Source organism: Onychostoma macrolepis, chromosome 16 (genome assembly GCF_012432095.1).
Source record: "Onychostoma macrolepis isolate SWU-2019 chromosome 16, ASM1243209v1, whole genome shotgun sequence".
Taxonomy (NCBI): Eukaryota; Metazoa; Chordata; class Actinopteri; order Cypriniformes; family Cyprinidae; genus Onychostoma; species Onychostoma macrolepis.
Genome location: NC_081170.1, coordinates 30973453 through 30991729, shown reverse-complemented (window position 1 = coordinate 30991729; position 18277 = coordinate 30973453). Strand labels below are relative to the sequence as shown.

At 39.1% G+C, this 18277-nt stretch overlaps 1 protein-coding gene across 3 annotated transcripts in view; it reads right to left on the bottom strand.

Annotated features, from left to right (window-relative positions):
- grik2 (glutamate receptor, ionotropic, kainate 2) overlaps positions 1-18277 on the bottom strand; it is a 228797-nt gene that overhangs the window by 78471 nt on the left and 132049 nt on the right. For all 3 annotated transcript variants that reach the window (XM_058746765.1, XM_058746766.1, XM_058746764.1), the window contains 3 exons: positions 17954-18097; positions 8302-8409; positions 7420-7533 (listed from right to left, as the gene is read on the bottom strand). In XM_058746765.1, the coding sequence (XP_058602748.1) occupies positions 7420-7533; positions 8302-8409; positions 17954-18097 (366 nt within the window). The remainder of the gene's footprint in view (positions 1-7419; positions 7534-8301; positions 8410-17953; positions 18098-18277) is intronic.

Sequence of the window (18277 nt, the reverse complement as noted above, 5' to 3'; positions counted from 1 at the left end):
CTGGCTCTTTGTTTACTGTGGGTGTCGTGGAAGAGGAACGCGTCTGTGACTGAAATGGCATCAGAGCGCACTCACAAAATGGCGGGCACAACAACGGGCACAACAACGCACCATCATTTCTCAGTTGATCTTCACAAGTCAAGTCAAGTCACAGCTGATCTTCATGAATCAAGTCAAGTCACAGCTGCTATTTCTGAGTCAAGTCACAGTTGATCTTCAAGAGTCTCGTCACGTCACCACTGATCGTCCAGAGTCCTGTCACTCCCTGTCTGTTGCACCCGGATATTCAAGGTCAGTCCTTTGATATCCCAGTCTGGTATCCAGTGGGAAGGATGCACCGGTGGTGTCTACATGCGTAGCTGGTATCCCCAAACCCACTCACTCTAGCCCTCCTGTTCCTGAATTGCTTCCCCTGTCTGAAGTGCTTCCCATGATGGGGATCGCCTTTTGGTGTGTTTGGGCTGCGTACACCACTATGATGTCTCCAGAGGTGGCGGCTGATGCTGCAGAACCTCCCTAAGTGGCGGTGCTCGCTTCAGCTCCTTGTGTGGTGGTGGCACCCAGCAAGGCACTTTCAGCCTGTCATGTCATGGTTGAAGGAACCGTTGCTGAACTCTCCCTGTATCCTGATGGTACTACTGTAGAACCTCCAGAGGTGGAGGCATCCGCTGCAGACCCTTTAGAGGTGTCAGTAGTACCCATTTATGAACTCTCATCCTGTCCTGTCATGGCTACGGAGGCCATCTGCGAAGCCTCGTCCTGTCCTGTCACGGCTATGGAGGCCGTCTTCAAATCCTCGTCCTGTCCTGTCACAGCTATGGAGGCCGCCTCTGAGCTTTTTGCCTGTCCTGTCACAGCTACGGGAGCCACATACAGTATGAACTATTGTCCTGTCCCAACCCAGCCAAGGAGGCTACCTCTGAAATCTCAGCCTTGTCTGTCAGGATGCGGTCTGTTTTGCTGCGGCTATAAGGGCCGTTCAGGATCTCTCATCCCTACCTATCACTGCCATGGAAGCCTTAAATGAACCTTCTGTATGCCCTGTTAACCCTGTCATTGCCAAAGAGACCATTAGTGAACAGTCTATCTGCCCCATTCCACGCCGTGGTGGCCTTCTGATCAGTCTGGCTTGCCGTGGGGGTCCTTTGCTACATCTGTCACGAATCCGTGATGTCGTCTTCTCTTTACATTGACTCTCACACCACACAGACTTTTACATGTCACTCCGGACTACAGTTCCCATGATCCATTGCACTGATTGCACACACACAGCTGAATGCACTGATTACATATTCACAGCTGAATCCATTCAGACACGCTTTATAAGCCTTGGACTTCCTCTTTCAGATCGCCAAGTATTGTACTAGCATTAAGCAATCTCCTAGTGTTAGCTGCCTTACTGAGCCTTTCCGTGTTTATTTTTGTTTAGTCTCTAGTATTGTTCTGCGTTTATCACTCACCTAGTGATAGCTGCTTTACCGAGCCTAGTTTCCAGTTCTAGTTTAGTCTAATCTTTTCATGTTGCCTTGTTTCCTGATTCCTGCCTGTGTATTTTGGATTAACCCTTGTCTCGCCGCTCGGACACTGTTTGTACGTCGTCTCGATTATTGCTCATGTCTCTGGATTTCTCCTCTTGTCAAGCCCTCTGGATTCTGTTCGCCGATCGATGACCTACGCCAGCCTTAGGAATAATCTGTGTCTTGCCTTATACATATCTGTTTACTGGTGCGCGACCCTGCCTGTGTATAACCATGTCTGTAAATAAAGCTTTGCGTATGGATCCGCACATCTCGTTCGCCCTGTTACACAGTGAGAGATTTTTTTTTTTTTTTCTGACTCCGAATACTGTCGTTCTGCATGATCAAAAGGACAAAAAATGAAGATGTGGAAATTCAGAAATGCAGAGTTCGCCACAAATGTCAAATATAGATTGACTGTTTCCTGTGACACTAAACCTGTTAACCTCTCTGTTGTCATTTTGTTTCATCCATTCAATCAAAAGGCAATTTTAATGCAAGTTTGTGACATTTCTGTGAATATTTTGATGTGACTTTCCAATAGACTTGAGACAAGCAGATCAAACACATTTTGTGTATATACTTTGACACAATACAGAATTGCGAGAAAAGTGTATTTCATTTAGATAAAGTCCCTTCCACCTGCTTCTACATTTTGAGGTAAACCTAATTCATATTCACATAATCTGTTTTATTAATTTAAGAGTATAAATACCTTTAAAGTGTAAGAAATAAAAAACAAATCAACAGCATTCCGCTCTAACAAACCATTCGCTCAACCAATGTAAATCAAGAGACACTGATAGTTCAACGCAGGTAAAGGAAGCAGCAAGTGATTTAAATGTCAATCCGTTTTGTGTCAGTCACATTGCACAATTGAGTAGATGATAGCTCACAGTTTGTTCTGCTGTATTTGTTGCTCTTAGCTTTCAGGAGAAAAAAGAAATTAGAGCCATCAATGTTGCAGATTTACAGCTCAGTATACAGAGCACACTCACAAATACATCACAATGACAGTGATGAGCGAAATACACCATTCACACTTTGGGGATCAGAACAGGGTCACACTGGAAATCTATTATTAAGGTCCTAAAATTAAAACCGTTTTTAAGAAAAGTTTAAAATAAATTCCATGAAAAGTGCTGCAATATGTTACTACTCAAATAAGAAATCAAAAAAAAAAAAAAAAAAAAAGATCTTGCAACTTGTATTCACACAGTGTGTACATAAACACTCTTGTATATAAATCTACCCATAAAAAAAAAAAAAAAAGATCCCTTCAATATTTCAAGTCCTTGACCACGATAAGATTTAATCAACAATAGCAAAGATAGTAAACAGGTGTTACGTGTTAGTTTCTGTTTAGTTCCTGTCTGGCCTTAGTATAGAGTATGCAAATAAAGTCTCAATCTGTGCTCAAAAATACCAAAATACCAAATTCTGCTATTAAAATTAACTCAAATATTTCACAACACATTCTCCCAAAAATTAATGATCTGAGCTACACTATCCATACACTACAAACTGTATAGCTAATTTACCACTAAGGAAGGACTTTGTCACCCAAAGGAAAATTCTTGCTGTGAGGCATTGAACATATCCTTTAAATCCTTTAAGTAAATAAGTATTAAATGTTAGGTTTGATTAGAGAAATCGGTAAAACTTTAGAATAGGGAACACTTATTCACTGTTAACTACGACTTTTCCCTCAATAAATTCCTAATTTGCTGCTTATTAATAGTTAGTGCGGTAGTTGTTAAGTTTAGGTATTGGGTAGGATTAGGGATGTAGAATAAGGTCATGTAGAATAAGGCATTAACATGTGCTTAATTACTACTAATAAATGGCTAATATTCTAGTAACATGCATGCTAATAAGCAACTAGTTAAGAGACCCTAAAATAAAGTGTTACCGAGAAATCTTACACTTGCAGTATAAAATTATTCTACTAGTTTACTGAGAGTGTTTTCAAGTATTCTTCATCTACTACTTCATCTAAGCTTATTTAAAAGTATACTTTCATAAACTAAAAAGTGGGCCAGTTTACTTTCAAGGAGTACTGAAATAGTGCACACCCAAGTATACTACTAGTGCACTGTACTGTGTACTTACTACATAAATATACTTCAAGTTTACTTACAAACAACTTGAAGTATGAACTTATTAAAACAACTTGAAGTATGCATCATTTTTGTAAGGGAAGCTATTCCACCACAAAGCTGACTTGTTATTATAAAGTGTAACATTTCTAAGAAAACAGATAACAGTTTTCAGGATAGCAAGTAAAACATATGCTGAAGTACTACCTCAAAGAAGACAATATGTGTTTGAATAAATAAATAAAATTTGAAAAGTATTTAATAGGCTGATCTAACAAGTAAGTTATGGTTAAAGATTAAGTAAATGCAAGTCAAATACACTTTGTTACGTAGCTTGCTAATAAAGCGCACGACGAGGAAGAATAAACCAAACAGAGTCTTTTAATAATAATCCAAATCAAGAAACAGAATATCCAGTAGTGAGAGGTAGCAAACACATAGATCAAATAATAGCAGACAGGGAATCAGGGGAGAACACAGGCTTTAAATACTCAAAGTAATCAAGGGCAAACAGAAACAGGTGAGCTAATTAACTAATCAAGGGAACTAAGGAAACTAGGTCAACGTAACATATCGCCCCCTCCCGGAACGGCGCGTCCCCGCGCCGACAAAGGCAGTCCAACAGAGGAGGGAGGGTGGAGGTTATGGAGGTGGGCGAGGAGCTGGAGAAGGGCAGGCAATGGGGAAGGGACAAAAGCAAAAAGAGTACAATACATAAGTCCATGGGGGAGTGGAGGCCGGGAGGAGCCAGGGAGGAGCCCAGAGCAGGAGGAGCCAGGTGGCAATCCAGAGGCCAGCCAGGATGGCGGCCCACGATGGAGTTGACGGCGGGAGGAGCCATGTTGGAGAAGGGGCCGACAACACCAGGGGACCGACTGACGGAGACTGAGCTGCTGGATGTGGAGACCCAGGTGGAACGGAGCAGACGGAGAGCCGGGGCGAAACTGAGGATCCGGAGGGCCAAGGCAGAGCTGAAGGCTCAGGCGACTGAGGCGGAGGCGGGGATCCGGAAGACCGCGGTGGAGCCGGTGTGACTGAGGATGAAGGTGGAGCTGGATGGAAGGAGGAGCCTGACAGAGCCGGAGGGATGGAGTGAGGAGGCAAAGCCAGAGGAGTGGAGTCCCGAGGCGGCAGATGGTCGATGACTGACCAAGGCGGAGCCGGAGGGACGAGGGAGCCCGGTGGAGCCAGTGGGACGACGGGCAACGGTGGAGACGAGGGAGCTAGGAGCCGAGGCGGAGCCGATGGGTCGGAGGACCGAAGTGTAGTCCAAGGCTCGGAGGCTGGAAGTGGAGACAGGGGATCCGCATGTCTGGGCGGAGCTGGAGACTGGAAGTCCCGAGGCGGCGGAACAGAGCGCATGGCAGGCGCTGACTGAGGGTGAGCCGAGGGACTGACGGGCATCAGTGGAGATTTAGGCGAGGAACTAGCTGGTTTGAGACGAGGCGGGAGAGGGAGGCTGGGAGGGAACACAGGAGGACTTGAGCTGGACGGAACCAGCGGAGACGCAGGAGATTCAGGGCTGGACAGAACCAGCAGAGACGCAGGAGATTCAGGAGCAAAGGTTAGTACTTCTCCAAACCAGTCTAAAAGGTCCATCTGGAAGATGTCCATGAGTTCCTCTTGATAGCTCCTAGAAACCAGATGCAGCTCACCCTCAGTCGCGGAAGTGTGGGCAGGGCTTCCCTCCAAGCTCTCGTACACCACCAAAACTCCCTCGAAGACGGACGATGTTGCCGGCTCACGCACTTGGTCAAATGATATTTGAGGCTCAGGCTCTGTGGCGATGATGGGCTCAGTCGCAGCGGGCTCAGGCTCTCCGTCTGCAGTGGGCTCAGGCAGTAGCTCCGTGTAGCGGGGTGATGGCTGACTGGTCTCTGGTTTGGGAGTGGGACTGGAGATATCCTCCTCTGAGGGGCAGACTGAGAAAAACAGGAAATCCTCTGTGGGACCGTTCGCTAGCAGGCGTGCCTTACACCGCTCGCTCAAGCTGGAGATGTAAAAGACACAGAGCGAGCGGTCGGGGAAGTGGGTAAGGCACGCCAGATCTAGAAAGTCCCTGGTATGGTCCTCCAGCGAACGGTCCATCTACTCCAGGCACAGGAGTTGGACAGTGGGCAGATCCATTCCGGGAGAAGACCATGAAAAATTAAAAAATAAACAGAAAAAAAAACGCCGCTTAATTACTCACTTTTAGGTCTGCTATTCTGTTACGTAGCTTGCTAATAAAGCGCACGACAAGGAAGAATAAACCAAACAGAGTCTTTTAATAATAATCCAAATCAAAAAACAGAGAATATCCAGTAGCGAGGGGTAGCAAACACATAGATCAAATAATAGCAGACAGGGAATCAGGGGAGAACACAGGCTTTAAATACTCAAAGTAATCAAGGGGAAACAGAAACAGGTGAGCTAATTAACTAATCAAGGGAACTAAGGAAACTAGGTCAACGTAACACACTTATGCAGAAATGTCTATTTGTTAGTATAAGTCAAATATACTTATAGTAGAATACTTAATCATACTTAATTATATATTGATCACACATTAAGTACAAATAAAAGCCATGCATAATAAAGTATAATAATGCTATATCTAAAGTATATATCTGATTAGTATAAGAAAAGTTGACTGAAAGTGTACTCTTTTAATATTAGTTTAAAAGTGCACTAATAGCACACTTGAATTAACTTTTTGTAATGGAAAAACACCTCACTCACAGAAGTGATACTTAAATGAGTACAGTGAGCTCCTTCAAAGAAAAGTGTGCTTGTACAATTGTCTCTACAGAAATGAGAGTTTTCTCAGTGTATTTCATCAATAGGCATGTCATCTGAAAAGATGAGAGGAACAAAGCTGCTATCCCAATTGGTGGTGAGAGACTGGAATGGTTGGAACAGCCTTAAACCACAAACCCAGAGTGTTCCGTCACTCAGGGACGATGATAGTGTAATCTGACACGAGTGAGCAGCCTTTGGCTTCAAATATCAGAGAACTTTCAGAAAAGAGGGCGAAGGGAGCAATAATACGTGAACAGATTTTTCAAGGTCTGCTGTTTTAAAGACTAATGTCAATGTATGAGAATGCTGTATTAAAAACACTATTCCACATAATTTAAAATGTACGAGGTAAATAGAAACAACACATGAAAAACAGGAACACAGCAGTGGATAGTGCTATGTACAGTACAATTATTTAACTTTAATTAGATAAATAGAATAAAATAAAATTATCTAATTAAAGTTAAATAAATGAATTAAATGAATTAGTGCTGTCAAACTAATCACATCCCAAATAAAAAGTTTTTGTTTGCATAATGTGCGTGTATATATAAATACAAACACATACAGTGTATATTTTGAAAATACTTGCAGTGTATTTACATGTATATATTTTTATTTATATAATTTATATTATGAATAAATATATTTAATATATGAACATAACATATTTTTCTTAAATATATACATGCATGTGTGTGTATTTACTGCATATATACATAATAAATATACACAGTCCGCACACATATATTATGTGAACAAAACCTTTTATTTTGGATGCGATTAATCGAGATAAATCGTTTGACAGCACTAAAATAAATGTAATATTTATTTGTTTGTTTGATTTTTCAGGTTTGATTTGATTTTTTTTAATGATTTTTTTTAGGGTAAAATCAGACAAAAGTAAGTAGATAAGATAAAGATAAAAAAAAATATTTCCATATGCAATCACTAAAATATTATGCATGCAAAATAGACAAAATAAAGTGTAAAAATAATGAAAATAATGAATTTTTATTTACCAGTATAGTGGACACCACCAGCGATCTGTTGGAGAGAGAATCCGACACATTGGCTGCCTTTCCCTTCTGGTTTTCCGTCATGTTCAAACCACTCACAGGATCCCATGTCCCAATCTGCAAAAAAACAAAAACAAAAAAAAAAAACACTTAATATTTCCATTAATCTATGAGATGATACAAAAAGAGGATGAATACGACAATAACACAATAGAAAGCACTTTCCAACATCCAATGAGTTCTCTTCTAGGGCCATAGAATCTATAACACAGTTTCAGTGAATGTTGTGTGGGCTCTTTACTCATTGGGACACATTATCTATGCAGAGGCTTAAAGGAAGTGATGTGAAGACCATGTTATCATGCAAAAGAGAGCAAAAACGAAGAGATGGAAAAGAGAGAGAGTAAATGAGAATTGCTTCAGCGGACTAGAGAACTGTGATCCCATTCCTCCCTTCTCATTTACTTCAGAGGACCCTCTTGAGAACTGACAATTCAAAACAAGATGACAAAGTGCAGACGTTCACGCACGTTCAGCCATCAGAAAACAAAGTACTTCAGAAAACACACGGCCTGTAGTTTGTAATTGCAAATCACCTGTTTAATTCAGTCTTCATAAGACTAAAAGGCTACTGAGGGCCTTATTATTAATGGGATAAATTATTCATGAAGGTGCAGACACGTGTGGAAGAGAACCGGGAGGTCACGGTTTGCTTAGAGGCTCTCCGTGTGTGTGTGTGTGTGTGTGTGTGTGTGTAGGTGGGGGGGGTATTGTCTGTTAGTAAGTGGCTGGGTGAGTGTGTATTTACTGGTGTACAAACGTTTGTCCTTATAAAGGACAGCAGGTACATAACTAAGGACATGTGAAAGCAGAGGAATCCAGCACCTTCTCTAGCCCCTCTTCCTTCAGGCTGATCACATCCAGATCGAAATCTGTCCTCAGGCCATTGGTCCTGTTGAAATTTATCCGTCCGGTCAAACCATCCCAGTGGGCCTGGAGGCGTAAGAAAAATATTCATTACAACCAACCTGAGACATCCAATGAATTCTTCCTTTCTGGACAAACAGTGAAAATGTCATTCATCAGAATGTAAGGTTCACACTTTTATTTATATATATGTATATATTTTTTATTTTTTATTTCAAATATGATCTTCAGGACAAAAAAAAAAAAAAACCTGACATAAAATATGATATAGACATTTAAAAACAAACAAATAAAAAGGAAATATAAAAATAAATAAATAAATAATAAATAGTAATAAAAATAGTAATAGTATCTCAGTGATATTAAAATAACTGGTAACACTTTACAATAAGGTTGTATTATTAGTTAATGCATTAGTTAACATGAACTAACAGTGAACAACACATCTGTTCAGCATTACTTAATCTTTGTTCATGTTAACTTATTCATATACTAATGTGTTTGTTAATGCATTAGTTAACATGAACTAACAATGAACAACTCAAATGTTCAGGGTTACTTAATGTTTTGCTAATGTTTACTTACACATTTACTAATGCATCTCTTTACATTAACAGATTAACTACTTAACTTTGTGGTTAATGCATTAGATAAAATGAACTAAAAATTAACAACATATCTGTTCAGCATTTGCTCATGTTGACTTATATACAATTTTTTCTTTTCACATTAACAACTTAATTAGTTAATGCTGATTAATATATTAGTTAACATGAACTAAAAATGAACAACGTATCTGTTTCAACGTAACATATTTGGATATCTTTTTTTACCGAAAGTTTGCGGATAAAAAAGCAAAAGGTTTGGATGAAGTTGTGGAGACTGTGTGAACGTTAACTTTAAATGTTACAGCGCAAGCTGGTAAAGAGTAATGCTTCCGTTTTCTGTTGGAAATAGTTTCATTTCACGTGACAATCTACCGAGCGTGCGCACTTTTGTTCTCGTGATTTGGCGGTATATCGCCCGCGGGAACAGGACGGACTGGACCTATTAAGACAACGTCTGATAGAGTGGATTTACAGGCTTGGAAAGAGGGATAGAAATGGTCCTCTTGGAAGACTGTTCAATGACATTCATCGAAAATAGCAGCTTTAAAACGCAAAGGTGATTACCAACTGTTTGTTCAGCTGACCACGCTTGCTCGCTTAGTTAACGTTAGGAGAAACACCTCCTTTTCTCTGTTTGTTTGATTATTTATTTTATAAGTTAATAAGTTAACATTTACAATAAGGTTAACAAATTCCCTTAATAAATGCGTTGTTAGTGGTAAGTCATGTTAATAAACAGCCTACAAACATGAGAAACAGTATCAGTTGATGTTTAGATGGTTTCCAAGTTTACCAATAGCCATAATCAGTGCACAAACAGGAAGTTGGTATTGTTTATCCATTGTGTGTGTTAGCTGCTAAAAAAACTTATGTGTATATACTGTATGTGTCAGGGTTGGGTGAAGGGATGAGAGCGAGGACTCAAATGCAGGAGGAAAAGGGCTTTATTAGCACAAAAATAAAATAAACAAACAAAAACTGCCCCGTAGGGGAAACAGACTAGCAAAAACTGGCAAGGCAGGACACGGCAAGGCAAGGCTGGACAGGACAGGACTCAACCAGGGTAACATCGACGACGAAGAAGCCCAGGACTGCAAACACAAGGAGATTATAAGGGGAGCAAATGAGGAGGGTAATGAGATAACACAGGTGGGGTAAGTTAACCAGTAGATAACAAGATGGGTGGGGTCAAGACAATTGACATGCGAGCACATGGCACATAGACAAAACAAGACAAGACATGTGCTCACACAAAACAAAAACAAGCACAAAAATCATTGGCCATGTGCAAAACAGGACCCGAACACGCAGCTAATGAGGAGACTCATAAGCCACGTGTTCACAGAAAACATGACAAACATGAAAGCACGCAGCCAGTGAAAAAACACAAGCTGCGTGCAACACAGAACAAAACAAAACAAGAGAAAGCACACGGCCGAACCCGAACCGCGTGCCGAACAAAACACAACACACACGGACAGAGGAGCGCACGGCCCGAGCGAACTCGAGACCGCACGCTCCCACAGCAAGACCAACCTGGAGCGTGAGTGTCCGAACCCCGACACGAAAACAAAACCGAGCCTGAACAAGACAGGAGTGCCGGGATCCGAACACCACGCTCCAACATGAAACAGAGCACACAGACGAGAGAGTGCACGGCTCGAGTACACTCGAAGCCGCACGCTCACCAGAAAACAAAACAAGAAGGGAGTGTCAGAGCTCTGTTACAAAACCACAAATAAACTAGACTGAAGTGACAGAACCCTGACAGTATGTAGTATAATTAATTAACTAATGCATTAGTATATGAATAAGTTATTATGAGCAAAGATTAAGTAATGCTGAACAGATACGTTGTTCATTTTTAATTCATGTTAACTAATATATTAATCAGCATTAACTAATTGAGTTGTTAATGTGAAGAGAAGCATTAGTATATGAATAAGTCAACATGAGCAAAGATTAAGTAATGCTGAACAGATTTGTTGTTATTTTTTAGTTCATTTTATCTAATGCATTAACCACAACGTTAACTAGTTAATATGTTAATGTAAAGAGATGCATTAGTAAATGTATAAATTAACATTAACAAAACATTAAATAATCCTAAACAGTGGAGTTGTTCATTGCTAGTTCATTATTAGTTCATGTTAACTAATGCATTAACTAACACGTTAGTATGAATAAGTTAACATGAACAAAGATTAAGTAATGCTGAACAGATGCGTTATTCACTGTTAGTTCATGTTAACTAATGCATTAACTAGCGTTAACTAATACAACCTTATTGTAAAGTGTTACCATGTATGGTATCAATAGAGCATGGGAACCTACGTCACGCCGCGTTGGATTCCGCCATTTTTTAGGTCACGCTCAGGAGCACACAGAGTAAACACATGCAAATCACCACAGAAAAAGCCAACCGTTTTACATTAATACAAAACATCTTACATACGCTTAGAATAAAATGGACTAATATGTAAATCTCTTTAAAAAAAAAAAAAAAAAATCGCTCTGTTGTTTGTCTGAGAGGCTGCAAATATTCATTACTAATCAGTCTCCTTCACTACAGTGGTACTGATACAGTGAGGAAAATAAGTATTTGAACACCCTGCTATTTTGCAAGTTCTCCCACTTAGAAATCATGGAGGGGTCTGAAATTGTCATCGTAGGTGCATGTCCACTGTGAGAGACATAATCACAATGTATGATTTTTTAACTATTTATTTGTATGATACAGCTGCCAATAAGTATTTGAACACCTGTCTATCAGCTAGAATTCTGACCCTCAAAGACCTGTTAGTCTGCCTTTAAAATGTCCACCTCCACTCCATTTATTATCCTAAATTAGATGCACCTGTTTGAGGTCGTTAGCTGCATAAAGACACCTGTCCACCCCATACAATCAGTAAGAATCCAACTACTAACATGGCCAAGACCAAAGAGCTGTCCAAAGACACTAGAGACAAAATTGTACACCTCCACAAGGCTGGAAAGGGCTACGGGGAAATTGCCAAGCAGCTTGGTGAAAAAGGTCCACTGTTGGAGCAATCATTAGAAAATGGAAGAAGCTAAACATGACTGTCAATCTCCCTCGGACTGGGGCTCCATGCAAGATCTCACCGTGGGGTCTCAATGATCCTAAGAAAGGTGAGAAATCAGCCCAGAACTACACGGGAGGAGCTGGTCAATGACCTGAAAAGAGCTGGGACCACCGCTTCCAAGGTTACTGTTGGTAATACACTAAGACGTCATGGTTTGAAATCATGCATGGCACGGAAGGTTCCCCTGCTTAAACCAGCACATGTCCAGGCCCGACTTAAGTTTGCCAATGACCATTTGGATGATCCAGAGGAGTCATGGGAGAAAGTCATGTGGTCAGATGAGACCAAAATAGAACTTTTGGTCATAATTCCACTAAACGTGTTTGGAGGAAGAAGAATGATGAGTACCATCCCAAGAACACCATCCCTACTGTGAAGCATGGGGTGGTAGCATCATGCTTTGGGGTGTTTTTCTGCACATGGGACAGGGCGACTGCACTGTATTAAGGAGAGGATGACCGGGGCCATGTATTGCGAGATTTTGGGGAACAACCTCCTTCCCTCAGTTAGAGCATTGAAGATGGGTCGAGGTTGGGTCTTCCAACATGACAATGACCCGAAGCAAACAGCCAGGATAACCAAGGAGTGGCTCTGTAAGAAGCATATCAAGGTTCTGGCGTGGCCTAGCCAGTCTCCAGACCTAAACCCAATAGAGAATCTTTGGAGGGAGCTCAAACTCCGTGTTTCTCAGCGACAGGCCAGAAACCTGGCTGATCTAGAGAAGATCTGTGTGGAGGAGTGGGCCAAAATCCATCCTGCAGTGTGTGCAAACCTGGTGAAAAACTACAGGAAACGTTTGACCTCTGTAATTGCAAACAAAGGCTACTGTACCAAATATTAACATTGATTTTCTCAGGTGTTCAAATACTTATTTGCAGCTGTACAAAAATCATACATTGTGATTTCTGGATTTTTTTTTAGATTATGTCTCTCACAGTGGACATGCACCTACGATGACAATTTCAGACCCCTCCATGATTTCTAAGTGGGAGAACTTGCAAAATAGCAGAGTGTTCAAATACTTATTTTCCTCACTGTATATGCTAACTGCTAAAACACTTACGACAATTAACCATGGTTTTACAATAGTAAACGTGTAGTGACCGTGTTTTTGGTGTATGTATTACCATTCATATAACCACAATCTTATTAAATACCATGGATAAACTATGGTTAGAGTAGCAAAACCATGGCTAATTTTGTAAGGGGATAATACACTACAGCTAGATCTCAAACAGCGGATCATTGTTATATCGTCATATTAACCGGTAAAACTGCTCAGTGTTAAGAGTTAAGCCATTATAGAGGTAACAGAACTTGAAGCTGCTTTGAAACGATGTTGTGGATGCTATGCAAATAAATACATTGACTTGACTGAACCAAGTTGAAGATTCCTACTAGCGATACCGAACAACGATGCGAGCGATTAAGTGAATGAACGAAACTTAATCTGTACAAAAAGTGGCCGGGTATTAACGAGCTGCCGCAAATAACATTTCCATATATGATTTCCTTCTATTTGTGGTGTGAGGGCTTACAGTTTAATGCAAATCACTGTATCTATAATATATTAAATCTACAGAGATGAATTATAAAGCCACATTTTATTTTAGATGTTTACCGTACCGAGTTTCAGTTTAATTTTCATCCGAGTTCCGTAGTGAATGTAGACATATTTAATGTTTATGATTCAACTTAGATCGCGTTGGAATGATCAATTGCCATAGCCCTTATCATCAATGTCTGCAGGTAAAACGCGATCTTAAGTAGAATAATATAAACATTAAATAATATAAAACGTCTACATTCACTACCACTCAGTCTCCGCTGTAGCTCCCGTGACCTAAATTCCCAGAATGCATTGCCGCTGTGACGACACATTCCCAGACTCTATTAACTCAAATAAACTAGTGAGTGTATGTAAAATTGTGCTTTGAGCAAGTTTACTTCCACAGGGTCCAAATGAAACATCTGTAAGTGTTGGATCTGACACACAATAAACACAATAACACTCTACTAAAAACACCAAAGACATCATTTTCTTTTATTTTTGAGTCTATAACAGAACTAAACTAAGCTATTTATATAATTCTTGTCACATGGAAAACCAAGTAAAAGGCTGACTGAGTTGCTCTCAGATTGCAAATGAAACATAAGATTCAATCTGATTTCTGCTATTCACACTGTCATCCAAAAAAAAACAAATCTTGAGTCACATGTAGGGGAAAACATGCAAATCAGGTGTGAAGCCAGCCATAAAATGTGAGGGTAAAATTTTACTGGCTGTTAGTGCAGCTGCAGTACGGTGTTTCTGTATTTGATCCATGATTGCAATGCATCAGAAAGTTCTATCTAGTAGGCCTATTGTACATAAACTATAAAAATTATCATAATCTTTAAGGTAAAAGACTGTAAAAATGCTACAATAAAAGAGAGAGAGAGAGAGAGAGAGAGAGAGAGAGTTAAAAGAAGGTTCTCATACTGTATATGGTTTTAAAAAAAACAACTATAAATATCTAATGCTGTGATATTAAATGTAAATCTACATGTTAAATGTAAATATTTTACAAGTCGTCTTACAATTAAAGACATAAACTGATATCCCCAGAAACTTTTTTTTTTTTCATGTGTGTGTGTGTGTGTGTGTGTGTGTGTTTGTGACACATGAAGACACAAATTTGTATAATGACATGGTTATGACATAGATATTACAAGGAGAAGGTGAATTATGAGGACATTGACCCATGTCCCCATTTTTCAAAACGCTTATAAATCATACAGAGGTTTTTTTTTTTGTTTGTTTTTAAGAAAGTGCACAAAGTTTCCTGTAAGGGGTAGGGTTGGTGTAGGGCAATAGCACATACAGTTTGTACAGTATAAAAACCATTACGCCTATGGGATGTCAACACTGTCTGTCTGTCTGTCTGTCTGTCTGTCTGTCTGTCTGTCTGTCTGTGTGTGTGTGTGTGTGTGTGTGTGTGTGTGTGTGTCTGAAAAGAAAGAAAGCTCTCTTTTCATAACCTGTATTCATGAGTCATGGCCTGGAACTTCTTGGGTTCCAACCACTGACAATGAGTAAATTAAAAAAAAAAAACAACTGCACATGGAGCCACACTGAGAGTCCCAATATATCTGAGACTGAAGCAAATAGTTACTTAATAATGGACAAATCAAAAATAAATGTAATGTATATGAAAAATCTAAAAGGATATTGAGACATATTTAATACTTCTCGAGTTACAGGCATATTTTTGGCACGAAGATGGATATGGAGTGACATTGAAATCTAATATCACTATAATTTAACCATATAGGGCCTTAAAAATGAAGATAACAAAATAAATGTTTGTTAAGAACAAGAATCTAAAATAATATTGAGATATATTTAATATTTCTTGAGTTACAGGCATGCAACCTTTGGAATAAAACATGAAAAGTGCTTTTTCACATTTTTGCACTGTGACCACTGGCATATAATGCAACGATGATTGCAAAAGTAAACTGTGTTTTTACTAATAGACCTACCAATCTATGTGTAAAAATAAAATAATAATGAAGCCATTTTTTTTTTTTTTTTTTCTCCACCGTAGCTCCAAATCTCACTTGAAAATTGTCATTTTGATCTGTCTCTACAAAATAGTGGCTTACTCAGTAGATATGCATCCAAAGCATTTATTTATTTATTTTGTCTTAATGTATGTTTGCTTGTGGAAAAGCTACTTAAGGTGACCTTTGATTCAACGTGGCTTTATCTTTACAACCTATGTTTCATCATGGCTGTACAACATTTTAATGCTTAACTAGGTTGGTTCATTAACATTGTATCATACATGCATATGCTTTATCACTATAAATTGAAGTTCAATCCGTTAAAACCCAAAATGTTGCAATATTTTTTTACAGTAAAGTTCTGGGAACCACAGCAGTACCCCCTCCCCTCCATAGTTTATATTGTAAACTTTGTATCTGTTCTCAGGTCAGTGCCAGGTATCCAACTATATTAAGGCTTTGGCATTTTCAAAGCCAGTGAAATGTCATCAGACTAAGCAGTCCTCCAATTATCTGTTCCAACAAAAACCTCAGCACAGCTTTCCCAGCCTTTCTTCAGCCCCGGGCTCTACTTGTAGTCTAGACAGAGAAGATCCAAAGGAGGGCAAGGGGGTCTGGGGCAGGGTCATCACAAGCAGAGATTTGAGTCAATTTATGCGCTGGCTTACAGAGAGCAGACCACCTTGCTTTTATGTATTTATATCTCCCTCACTTTGCATTTGGTCTTAGCTGGCTGCTTAAGATATCACGCACAGCAAATAAAGGCGGCTTTTTAGTTAGACTAAATATAGGCAGCAGAATGACAGGAGAGTTCAGATTAGCCGTCCTAGTTTTCCTGAAAATAGCACGGAGAAGAATCATTTCCAGAGATTAAGATAAATTTGCAGTCTTCTGCAGCAGTGCTCTCACCGAGTGGTATTCCAGGTCAGAAACAAGCAAACACACACTCATGAACATACACGCAAGGGCAAATTGCAGCGCTTTCACAATGTATTCCAATGAATACAAACAAGCCTTCTTTATTTTTTAATTATAGATACACCACTTTATTCGTAAAGCCATTTGACTGGTGCAATTAAAGTTATTACCACCTGCTGAAAGTTTATTTAAAAGAATGTTTGTTCACATGTTCTATTGATGATGGCAGCATTATTATATTAATCAATGGAGAAAACATTATAGATTCAGACACACTGTGAAAATGAATGCATTTTCAGCATTTAATAGAGTCGATTGTGGTGGCTGGATTGTAGTGGTGGATTTCTGATGTATACTCTCAGTAAAGTATGTCAGATTGTGGTGTATGTCCATAACATAGCATCGGGGTAACACTTTTTGGTAACACTTTATTTCAGTGCCCTTATGTATGTTACATGTGCTTACTAAAGAAATAACAGTAAAATATGCATGATTACATGCAAGGACTCTTAAAGTACTGTGTCCTTGTTACTACTGTTCAAAAGTCTGGGGCTGATAAGACATTCTTGAAATAAGTCTTTTATGCTCACCAGGGCTTCATTTATTTAATCAAAAAATACAGAGAGAAAAAAAAAAAGTAATGTTTTGAAATATTTTAAATTTAAAATAACTTATTTATATTTTAATATATTTTGAAATGTTATTTATTCCTTTGATGGCAATTGTGCATTTTTGATGAATTTTCAGCATCATTACTGCAGTCTTCAGTGTCACATGATCCTTCATTAATCATTCTAATATGCTGATTTGCTGCTCAGGAAACATTTCTTATTATTATCAGTGTTGAAAATGGTTGTGAGGCTTACTATTTTTGTAAAAAAAAAAAAAGACTTTTCGCAACAATGAAAAAAATCGCAACAATGAAAGTCTTTACTGTCACTTGCGGTTAATTTGTATTTGCTTAATAAAAGTATAAAGTACAAGTTGTTAATTAATATTTCTCTGTACTTATTTGTATAATTATACTGTAACAAAGACACAAAATAAATAAGTGTGACCTCCATTATCTGCAAGATGTGTTATTGCAAACTAGTATTGTTATTTCTTTTTTTTCTTTTCTTTTTTTTAATGGAATATGTTAATTAAAATATAAATATTTTAAATTAATATTTTAAATATTTTAAATAATATATAAATATATATAAATATCATAAATAGGTGTTTAAGTTGAAATAAATATTGGAAATAAACAAAACATTTTCGTTTATTTCCAGTTTTTTGACATTGGTATTTAGGTTTAATTTTTATTTATTTATATTTTTGGGTAGGGCTATGTTTGTGAACTTATGGCAATGCTAAAACAAGACAACATCTTGTGATAAACAACACTATGTGCAAATCATTTTTAGTGAGCAGTGTGATGTGCAGTACCTCTTTGATGAGCGTCATGAAGCGGTTTCCGAAGCGCCAGGGCTTGTGGCGATTACACTGGAGAGAGCTGACAGTGATTTGAGGAGACTGCTGGACGGCCACGGCCACCACATGTACCGCGTCATACATCAGGGCAGCATCTGTCTGGAAACACACACACACACATTCACAGGTCAATCGGCCATCAGCAGTGCACCTGAGGCTCTCCGATGGTAATTAATCAAGCCTCAAAAACAGGTTAAACTCCAGTGTCATGAGCTGTGATTGCTGTATATTCAACTCAACGACCAATCACAGAGAATGAGAAAGTGTCAGAGTAGCCTT